Raw genomic sequence first — 11,135 nt, forward strand, 5'->3', positions numbered from 1 at the left:
AATTGTAGAAAAAGACCAAAAGCAAGAAACGACAACTAGCCAGCATACACGACAAGATATACCAACGCCGAGCATCAGGCACGCGAGCACTATACAACAGCCATTTCGCAAACCACATCTATGCTCACATACCTGGTGCTGAGGCGGAAGTACCCAGTTTCGATACTAGGAGTACGACTACTCCATATACCGATCCATCATCACCGCAATTACTAGCTCCTCCTTCCGCTAATTTCCCACAACAACTCGGTACACAACACCAAGACCACGAGTCAACTTTGAGTGTGTCACCAAACCAACATATCGAGCAAAGACCATCACCTGAACTGCTAGAACGTATACGCAACAATTCGAGAAGGCCTCAAACACGACCGTCTAGTCACGCTGAAGATGTTGTTGCGATAACCGGGGTTAAGGGCACAACGAGAGAAGTTGTTGGGATTAATCGCAAGACCAAAAGTTCGATACTGTTTACACCTGGATCTGCATCACGAAGGGCGAGTTTGGGGTCGTATAGGAGGAAGTTCGTTGAGGAGGATGAAGAGCAAGATGTCAGTAGTAGTGATGGATCCGATGATGCTGAGGACGAATCGGAGGCGGTACAGATACAGGTTACTGAGACTGCTAATTATGGAATGGAGAGTCCTATACATCCAGCGCCACCACCTCAAAAGACGAAAACGGAGTCCACGTTAGGAGTATCGTTAAGGGATGTCGTCCTTTACTCACGGATGAGTCGGCATGCTTCAGCTGCAAACAACCAGGAGGCCAGCGCCGTACCAGCAACAAGGCTAGTGGAACGTAGATCATTACATGACATCGAGTCTGAAAGTGGGAGTGTTTCGTCTGCATCAGTGTATGAGCAGGAAGAAGAAGACGATGATGAATCTCAGCAAGAGGAGTCAGAACAAGAGGAGATTGATATCCTGCCAGTAACGGATCACGTAATAGTTCCATTAACGATGACAGAACTAGTCGAAACTAGACAAGTAGTGGTTGCTGAACCGAAACGAATCATCAAGACGAAATGGATTCCAGATGAAACAATAGCTTTATAGTAGACATGTTAAAATAAAAGTTCCATAGACAGTCAAGTATAAGTTGATTGCAGCGTGATACTAAATCCAGCTCATCACAGCCCCCTCACAAAGCACAAAATGCAATTTCAAGTTCCGAGTGTTCAACTCCTGGGTGGTTTAAGACAGTTTTCACTTATAGAGTACGTCACATCCGGATCAAAGGAGCCCTGCATATGCATATATAGCCATACTCTACCGCACAATTGACCTATTGATTCATTCACAATGCTTCGTTATGCCGCTATTCTCGTCATCGTCATTGGAGCTTTCTTGGTGTCGATGACCATGGGTGCAACATGTCCAGTGACTTCGTACTCTGCATCTGTCGATTACTTTCCATCTAAATACAATAGTAAGTTGTATTACTCTGAGGCTGTATAGCCTGTTTTTGCCGACATGAAGTCATTAACACAAAAAAAAACGCAACCACATTGCATCTGTAGTTACATATGCTTCGTTCTCGGTTGGGTATCAAAAGTCTTATGTGGTGAGCTTTACATTCATTCCATTTGCCGAACTGGTTGCTTTGGATACGCATTCGGAACGAATGAATTAACGCGATAACGTTTATGTAGGTACTTACAGACAGACTCGCTGCCAACCAATATGTCTTATATTTGTGCAATACCCCGATACCATCTTCACCGGCATTTCAATCGAATGCTGTCTTCGTACAAATCCCTGTTGCTACTGTTGGTGTAGTCGACAATGGTATATTGGCCTTCTTAGAGGTATGGACAGTTCCACATCCTCCTTTTTTTGCCAGTAACAGTCTATTACGGTCAATTAAAAAAGAGACTTACACACTGTACTATAGCGCTTGGAAGAAAACTCGAGCATCGCATACATTGCCAACCCAGCATACGTAACATCCCCATGCCTAACAGCCTCAATCCAAGCAGGCACCATAAAGCAGCTAACGAGCAGTGCAACACCCGACGTCATATTCACATCCTCAACATCGTCAACAACGCCAATAACAACCTCATCACCAATCATAATAACATCCTACATGTCTGAAACATCCCCCCTCGCACGAGCAGAGTGGATTAAGTTCCTCTCGACCTTCTACTACGAAGATGCTCTCGGCGGATCCGTATTCGTAAACATGGCAAACATGTATACATGCCACCAGACAAACCGACAACAGCAATTCGCAGTTGGAGCAGCTAAACTCCTGTGGTTACGCTCTGATGCATCGGGATACACGGATCCAGACTTCTTGTACAAGCAGCAGCTTGTTAACGATGCTGGTGCATCCATGCTTGGATTGCCGACACCCAGTAACAGTAACAGTGCACTGGTTGAGGCGATGACACAGGCACAAGTGTTTATTGATGATACGGGGATACCGTTGACGACGGAGCAGCAGGGTGATCCATCGACGTATTACATGTCGAATTTTTATACGAGTTATGGACTTGTCGCTGGGAGTGCTACGACTGCTGCATATCCGTTTTTGCAGAATAAGCAGGTGTGGAGACCCGATCGGGTTGTTAGTAGTGATGGGGAGTTTGGTGAGTTTTGTCATAACTTGTGCTACTTTTTGGCCTTTTTTGGCATTGAATTTAGAAAGGCAAAAAAAACTAGTCGTAACCTCTCCAATTCCATATTTCCATAAAGATTGGCCTACAGCATACGCAGCATACCCAGAAGTAGCCATTGAAGATCTCATCCACATACTGGCTACGACATACCAGCCTCAATTCACTAGTCTCTGGTTTAGGAATCTCGCTACAGGTATAGTGTCTGTGGTGCAAAATCGCAAATCCACGCATCCTATGGATCCTTTTTTTTCATTCACCAAATACACCACCACAACAATAGACTCTGGCTACCAAACCATAACTTCCTCCCAATGCGCATCCGGAGGCCGCACCCTCGTGTCGTCCTGTCCGGTCTCCCCACCAGTAGTACAGCCATACGCAGGCTCCTCACCATCCACCTCCCCAACAACCGGTGGATCATCTACCTCCTCGCCATCATCATCAGGCCCATCGTCGTCAGCAATAGGCGGCGCAGTCGCAGCCCTCCTGATCCTCGCTCTCGCACTCGGTGCCGGCCTCTACGTATGGAATAAACGCCAGGCGCGAATCAAGGCTAATAAGAATGGAGGTGCTGATATCGAGTTGGAGCATAATGTTGGGGGTGCGACGACGACGGACACGAAGGGGTTTTTGAGCGCATTGGGAGCTAGTCCTGATGCGTTGGTGCTGAGGGGGAGTGAGGTTGTCGGTGCGGTGCCGATTGGGACGGCTGGTGCGAGTGGGGTTGGAAGGACGGGTCCGTTGGATCATGGGGGTTTCTTGTCACAGAAGTGATGTGACAAAGGGGGTATTTTACATATTTTCTTAGACCAGGTACCTTAAGCAAGTAGTCATAATAGTAGTAATAGTAGTGCACTGAACATAATACAAGCAAGGTTTGCACAGTATACAACGACACAACGTCCGCTTTTTGCTGGTTGTCTAACATTTGAACATTGTCTGAGATTTGATGAGAAGACAAAACGTCCCTTTTTTATTCAATCTACCCCATCATTCACATAATGTACAAGGCGAAGTATTCTACTACTCCACTACTACTACTACTACTCAACTACTAAATACCACTTTTGCTACTGTTCTTCCAAACTTGAACTGCCTTGTCTTATAATACAAATATGAAATAATAGTCCCAAAACAAAAAAAAAGTCCTTAAATTGTCCTTTCTCTCACTATCTACACAAACTTTTTACTCCCATCGTCCTCGCTCTCACTATACAACCTCCTAATATTCTCAAACCCAGTTCCTGCCACCGCTCCATTCTCCAGCAGCAACGCAGCCACGCTCCCCTCTCCATTCGCACCACTAGTATTAGACTTTACACTGGCAGAGCGACTCGGCGGTCTCATAACACTGCTGAACAGCCCCGAAAACCCATTTCCTGTATTATTACCACCATCCTCATACACGGTGTTCATCCTCGGTATGGAGGGCAGTTTACGTGGTGAGCGCCGCGGCGACGTAGCTCCAGACTCTGATACTCTACGCTGTGGCGTTACTGGCAACGACGATGCGGAACCATCATCATCCGAGTCCGAGTCCGAGGATGGGGTTGCTGGACGACGGAGGGATGCCCAGCGACGTGGTTTGGTTGGGACGCGTGGTGCTGGTGGTGTAAAGAGTACCGCCGACGACGATGACGGTAGTGACTCGTCAGCTGTTATGGGTCGCGCGGTTGCTAGCGGCGATGTCGGAGGGCGGATTGGAGATGGCGATGACGGGGTGGATGAGACGACAGTGTTTAGATCTGATAGTGTGGATGATGTGGATGATGGTGGGCGTGGTTTTTCGGTGGATGGAGGTACGGGTGGTGCGATATCGCTTAAGGTGCTTACGAGGGGCACTAGGGATGCTTGTTGGGCGATGGATTGTGGGAGAGGGTTTGGCGAGAGGGCGTTTATTGGGAACTAGGGGGAAGGGGGGGAGGGGGTTGAGAGGTATGTGAGTTGGAAGTGCAAAGCCAAAAGAGAATTGAAGAGCAAATGTCATGATCAAGAGGAGCTTGCATTACCATGCCAGAAGCCTTTGTGACTTCGTTACGTCCTTTGGCCCATCCATCTTCAAATGTGTCACTAAGAAACAAAAAAGCGTTCAGAAACCCGAAGCAATTGCTGCTGAAGCTGCACGATGCATACCTAATAGACACGAATTCATCTACATTAAGCTGAACTTCATCATCTCTTTCCGGCACATGTCTTGACACGACTCGATACACCATAGGAGTATTTATCGAACTACGAGGCACCATTGGCGTTGTCGGTGTAGCAGTATACGGTGAATTCGGCGTTGGATCCATATCCGATGCGGGAGTAGTAGGTGATGCAGGCAGCGTAGATACAATGGATGGCGGTGCAGCAGCCGATAACTTCTTACTACTATTGTCAAACAGTGCTCCTTTAGTCAATTTCGAGCTAGGGAAATAGAACGAGTCTTTTCCAGGGAGTGATTTAGGGAGTGTTCGTCGAGGTTTATCGCGGACAAACCATGGTTTGGCGAGCGTGTAGTTTCCGATGAAGCCGAGACCGAGTATACCTGCGATTACACCTACGATTATACCGGCGACGACCATGATTGGCATACCATCTGTTTGTGTTGTTGCACTGCCTGGGATTAAGCTAGCGTCTGTTGTTGGAGTTTCGGCTGATATAGCTGGAATATACGATGCTTGTGCTGGAGTTACAGGTGGTGCTCCAGGCACACCAGGCATTTCATCAGCGGTGAGTAACAGTGTGGGAGGAGACACATTCGACCATGTCTTGGTTCCAAAATCGAAATACCAGACATTTGTATCCGCTGCTACACCAACTGCTGTGTTTCCACCGTAAACGATGAGTGTGGAGCCTACTACAGCTGCACCATGCAAGTATCGTGGAGTTGGAGCATTTGCTGGATTTACGGGTGTGATTTGAGTCCATGCACCTGTTGCTGGCCATACAATCCATATATCGTTGGCAGGGGCAGCACCATTCATACCACCGAAGAGCGCAACACGACCATCCTGCATAAGAGAACATGAATGGCCAGATCGTAGTCCTGGTGTTGGGAGTGCTAATGCCGTAGCAGCTAGATTCACCCATAGACCAGTCGTAACACTATACACCCATCCATCATCTAGTTGATTTGCAGCGACAGCTGGCATAGCAGCTGTCGCTTGTCCTCCATGTATGAAAAACCTGGAGTCGTCTAGCGCTACAGAGCAATGGAAGGCCCGTGCAGGTGGTGCTGCACCTCGTAATGCGGCGACTGCTACAGCTGTTCCGTCTATCGGGGACAGGTTTACCATAGTAGCGACGGGAGCTGCTCCTGATACACCACCAAATACGTATAGGCCTGTGGCGAGGGATACCATTGTGTGGCCGTATCGAGCCGCTGAACCTGCAGCTGCTGCTGCGAATGTAGTCCATAGACCGGACGCCATTGAGTAGATTGTCATTTGGAGAGTTCGGGCTGTTGCTACTGCTGGAATAGTTCGTCCACCTGTTATTGAAAGTGGTGTTAGTGTTGTTGGGAGATCTTGCAGTTAAAGGTCAACAAGACCATGCATAATGCATGTACGTGTAATAATATGAAATTTCAACATACCAAAGCAAGCAACAGACATTGTAGTATTCAAGTAGGCACAAGCCAAGTTTGAAGTCCAGCCCAACGTTGGAGGAGGATATGCAGCGGGCAGAGTAGCAGCCTGTACATTACTCAATTGTATTCCAATGACTGCGGTCGAAGCTACTCCAGCAGCTATACAAGATGTCTGTCAGTAACAGACACCACACAAACAATTTTCAAATGTTGATGTTGGGTACGCACCATCTCCTCCAATGATCACTAAAGACGTAGGTGTCTCGACCAATGCAAAGTCCGTTAGGGAAGGAGCGATAGCAAGTTGCGAATAAGCTCCAGCGACGACATAGCTTAGAGCGACCAGGACTTTGAAAACTTGTCTCATCTTGTCGAGCGACGATACATGTAACGGGCGAGTTCTGACGGGCAAAAGTCAAGACGTTGACCAATATAACGATCCTATATATGGATTTAAAATTATATATACGCTACTCGACGGTTGCAAGCTGAGAAAACTCGTCTACCGCACCCAAGAGTTGAAGGCAAGAAAAACAAAAGGATGGATTGGAGAGAGGAAGACAAGAAGGCGAATACGGAAGGAGAGATAAAAGGAGGAGATCTTCTGGAACATGGAAAGTTAGCGGTAAATGTTCTATTTTCAAAGCGCATGCGCATTTGATGCACGCTATAAAATGCTGTGAGCTTAAATAGTCAGACTTCGGACGGAAAGCCAGACCAAGCAAATTGTGTATCGATTTCACAGTGGGAGTCAATAGCAGTACTGTAAAGATTCATGTAAAAATCAATGAAATATCGTGCTTCTTTGCGTGTCTGATCGTGCATCTCGAGAGCTTCATAGTCCATACTTTTGATCGGCCAAATGGAACCAGGAGAAGGAGGATGAGTCAGTCTATTATAGTCTCAGGTAAGCATCTGCATACATTTTAATTGTAAACAGTTCGAGTACTAATGGTTTGTCTATTAATCAGTTGGTCAAGCTGGCAATCAGGTATATGATGACCTTTAGATCTATCCAACATCGAAAGCCGGTGCTTTTATTCTCCAAATTTAGTAACATCCCATACCTCCTTATTACAGATTGGAACTCGCTTCTGGGACAAGGTGCTACTAGAACATGCAAAATCAAACACTAAAGGTGTTTATGATGATGCAATGTCTTCATTCTTTCGTAATGTAGATCCACGGTAACCATGGCATTGCTTTCATTGAATTATCTGCATATCATACTCATTGATCTCGTTTGATTAGACGAGGTCGACAATGTATACCTATTGGTGACGGGAATGGTCAAATCGTTGGTTTGAGAGCTAGAGTAAGAACATGCAGAAAAAGAGCCCTGAAAGACAGAATCGTTACACATGCTCACTACAGCTCATTAGGCTGTATTAGTTGACATGGAAGAAGGAGTCATATCCCAAACCATGAAAACACCACTAGGAGAACTGTTCGATGAACATCAACGTATAACGAGTAATTCAGGCTCCGGAAATAACTGGTACGATAATGTCTAAAATTGGCTCTCCTGGGTCAATGGAACTAACGCATTTTTGTTTTTTTGCTGTGCTGTAGGGCAGTGGGATACGCTCACTACGGACCACTTTATCGTGAAACCCTACTAGACTCTTTTCGTAAAGAAGCTGAATACTGTGACTCGCTGCAATCCTTCTTCATGATCAACTCATTGGGAGGTGGAACGGGCAGTGGTCTTGGAAGTTACATTATGGAGTTGTTGGCTGACGAGTTCCCGGAGACGTATCGTTTCTCAACTGTGATTTGCCCGTCTGGTGATGATGATGTGGTCACATCTCCTTACAACAGGTAAACATTTTCTGCGTTGAGGACAACAAACCAGGCGTAAAATTCAAGAATGTCGGACTTCTCCTCAATGCTCACCGAAACATCACTCACGGACACATACATTTATTATTCGCGATTTAGCATCCTATCACTTGCAAAACACATTGAACACGCAGATTGCATCCTCCCCATCGAAAATCAAGCACTATTCGATATATGTGACCGAATAACATCCAAACCTGAAACGTCAACACGGAAAACAAATTCCGCAATCACGGATCCTGGTGATAAAGTGTTTGGTGGGTTGGTTGGACCTGGTGCTATATCAAAACCAAAGCCGTGGGATGCAATGAACAATATCGTTGCGAATTTGTTGTTGAATATGACGAGGTATGCAAGTTGTGATCAATCGGTGGGTGATAAGATGCCGTCCATCCTTCAGAGTTCAGAGCCAATTTTTTGCTTCACGTCACGACAAAAAGAGATGCAATATCTGGTATCAGATGCAGATAACTCACCATCGCGTTTCTCCCTTTCGAATAGTTCTATGCGCTTCGAGGGCTCGTTGAATGTGGATATAAATGATATAGTGACCAACCTAGTACCATTCCCAAGACTGAAATTCTTGGTGTCTAGCATGACACCACTTTTTTCACTATCAGATATACGAGTACCACCTCGGCGTCTGGATCAAATGTTTGTGGACGCTTTTAGCAGAGAGTCACAATTGATTAAAGCTGATCCTAAAAGTAATACGTAAGTCTTGTGCGAGAAAATGTAAACTTGTGGGTGTGCTGTTCCTGTATTGTCGATTGCGAGGAAGCCCGATTCGGGGCCAATGTCGAATCGTCCTTTTTGGTCATTCATAAACGTCTTGCTGATTCATATTTGCAAACGTCTAGGTACTTGGCGTGCGCTCTCATGGTTCGTGGTGATGTTGAGATATCGGATGTGAGAAGGAATATTGACAAGTAAGATTGAGTAGCGGCAAAAAACCCCCACAAATCAAACGGTCGATAAGCTTATCACTATCTTACCGTGACCTTCTCTCATACTCTAGAATGAAAGCAACACTGCGCTTCGCTGAATGGAATCAAGAAGGCTGGAAGACTGGGTTATGTTCACAACCTGCGTTGGGTCAGGTAAGACCAAGCCAAACACCACCGTCTCATGATTGAGGCAATGTGTTTTGCGTGTTCTCAACTCACATCTCTCTAAATTTAATCACCGTTTTCAGCAATTCAATCTCCTAACTTTGGCAAACAACTGCTGCATAACAACTACACTCTCGGAAATGAGAACTAGATGTCTGAAACTGTATAATCGTCGTGTAAGTGTGATACAGCTTGCCTGGGACACGTTAGGGATTGGATAGCATGTTTTGGTTGTTGTCGCTGACACCATATTCCCCTCTAATGGATTAGGCAAACCTACATCACTACACTCCTCATATCGAATTATCGCAATTCAAATCAAGTCTACAAGAGACTTTGAATGTAATTAAACAATACAACAAGCACGCCAAGTGATAAGCAATTTGGGTCTTCTTTGAGTTTTGGACGAGTTTCTTTTCCATTGGTGCTGATAGTTTTTGATTCGCTCGTCTTAAACCCCCAAACTCCGCAACTGGAGCAGCAAAGTACGAGGAGTCAAACCATTATGGAGTCAAGCAAGCATGTAACGTGCAACGTACGTATCTTCCGTTTAATTTCAAAAGCAGTACATTCAAATCAAACTCAGGAATTGTGCGTCTTGATGCAATGTCATTCTTTGTAGATTCAAGGTATGGAAAGGGTTGCATATGCTATTTAGACGCTCTGCATTCTGGTCTTATACTCAATCATATTTTTTAGGAGTGGTGGACAATGTATACCTTTTGGTAGTGGGCAAGGCCAAATCGTTGGTTGGAGAGCTAGAGTATGAGTGCACAAAAAACCTTGGATTCCAGAGGGATGACAACCTTTGTCTGTTCTCTAACTCTCCGCCGTCATAAGCTGTACAGGTCAAGATGCAAGATGGGTTCATCCCTCAGGCTTTGTTTAATGTGGATATTAACGAGACGCAGCGTCGCCACCATTCCCCCCTTTGCACTATCGAATCTGACTAACTACCAATGGCTGGGATCAACTGGTATGGAAACGCTTCAAATATGAGAGTCACAGATTGATCAATGCTGACTCCAAGAGGGTGATACGGTTGACTTGTTCCACGTCCGTTTTTGGTTGTCTTGTGGGGAAGGTAATCCTGTATGTCATGTAGCATGTGTGTTGGACGAGATGAAAACTTTGATGGTCGCTGGACGCTTGTCGCATGCAAAGGTGAGTTTTTGAACTTTATCGGGAGTTTCGTCCTCTCTCGCTAGTTGATCAAAGTGCCCTATCATCGTCCACTCTCTGAATCTTCAAGCTGCACTGGGAGCTTGTTTGTTGGTCTGTGATGTGGGATATTGGAGAAGTGAGAAGGGAATGTTGATCTGTAAGTTATTTTTGATGCCATGGTTCCCTTTTCTTCGCAGGCTAATTATCACATCATTTTATTCACTCCCTCTAAACAATGGAATAAAACTAGCAGCTATTGATTTCACTCATTGGAATCACGACAGGATGGTAAAACTGGGGCTAATGGGTTCTCGACTGCGTTTTGTCAGGTACATGCCAAAAAACGAGCCATAATGCTCCTTCAAGGTTGCAAATTCTTGGACCAACACTCCTCACATCTTCCGCTGTCAACGATTCGCGAATTCAATTAACTCATCGGCAACAACCTGTGTTAGTTACGAGAACGATGGAATTGTCAAATGGGGGAGTGTCAAGCTTTACGTGTGCCATAAAGCATAGACGTCTTTGCTGTTTTTGCCGACGCCGACTTATGCCAACCAAACATCATAACATTCGCATCAAGTCGAGTAGCATCGCTTGAATTGCGGTGACTGGTACTCAAAGAACCAACAAGTCCAAGTAACAAGCGGACAAGTACTTTTTCTGTCAAGCAAGCACAGTTTATAAAAGGTGTCAATATCTACATTGTTACAATTTTCGGAAGATAATACAAAAGGGGGGCTGGGCTGTATTCCTTTATAATTCTTTTCCTCAACTTTACATCTTTTACAAACGTCGTGCAGTTTATGCGGCCTAT

At 45.5% G+C, this 11,135-nt stretch overlaps 2 protein-coding genes across 2 annotated transcripts; both read left to right on the forward strand.

The window, feature by feature from the left end:
• Nucleotides 1-1,304: 1,304 nt before the first annotated feature.
• Nucleotides 1,305-3,400, forward strand: SmJEL517_g05891 (uncharacterized protein; the record flags this gene model as incomplete). The annotated part of the gene is made up of 6 exons (XM_031171817.1): nucleotides 1,305-1,431; nucleotides 1,523-1,566; nucleotides 1,655-1,810; nucleotides 1,897-2,596; nucleotides 2,703-2,819; nucleotides 2,907-3,400. 6 exons carry the CDS (start codon nucleotides 1,305-1,307, stop codon nucleotides 3,398-3,400), a joined length of 1,638 nt encoding a protein of 545 aa, XP_031022229.1.
• A 3,682-nt stretch (nucleotides 3,401-7,082) lies between these two features.
• Nucleotides 7,083-9,529, forward strand: SmJEL517_g05892 (uncharacterized protein; the record flags this gene model as incomplete). The annotated part of the gene is made up of 12 exons (XM_031171818.1): nucleotides 7,083-7,107; nucleotides 7,172-7,191; nucleotides 7,281-7,387; nucleotides 7,452-7,515; nucleotides 7,583-7,698; nucleotides 7,773-8,021; nucleotides 8,142-8,390; nucleotides 8,544-8,756; nucleotides 8,903-8,971; nucleotides 9,061-9,142; nucleotides 9,238-9,330; nucleotides 9,425-9,529. The coding sequence occupies 12 exons, from the start codon at nucleotides 7,083-7,085 to the stop codon at nucleotides 9,527-9,529; spliced, it is 1,392 nt and encodes a 463-aa protein (XP_031022228.1).
• Nucleotides 9,530-11,135: the final 1,606 nt, after the last annotated feature.

Source organism: Synchytrium microbalum, assembly GCF_006535985.1.
Source record: "Synchytrium microbalum strain JEL517 chromosome Unknown SmJEL517_scf0063, whole genome shotgun sequence".
NCBI lineage: Eukaryota > Fungi > Chytridiomycota > Chytridiomycetes > Synchytriales > Synchytriaceae > Synchytrium > Synchytrium microbalum.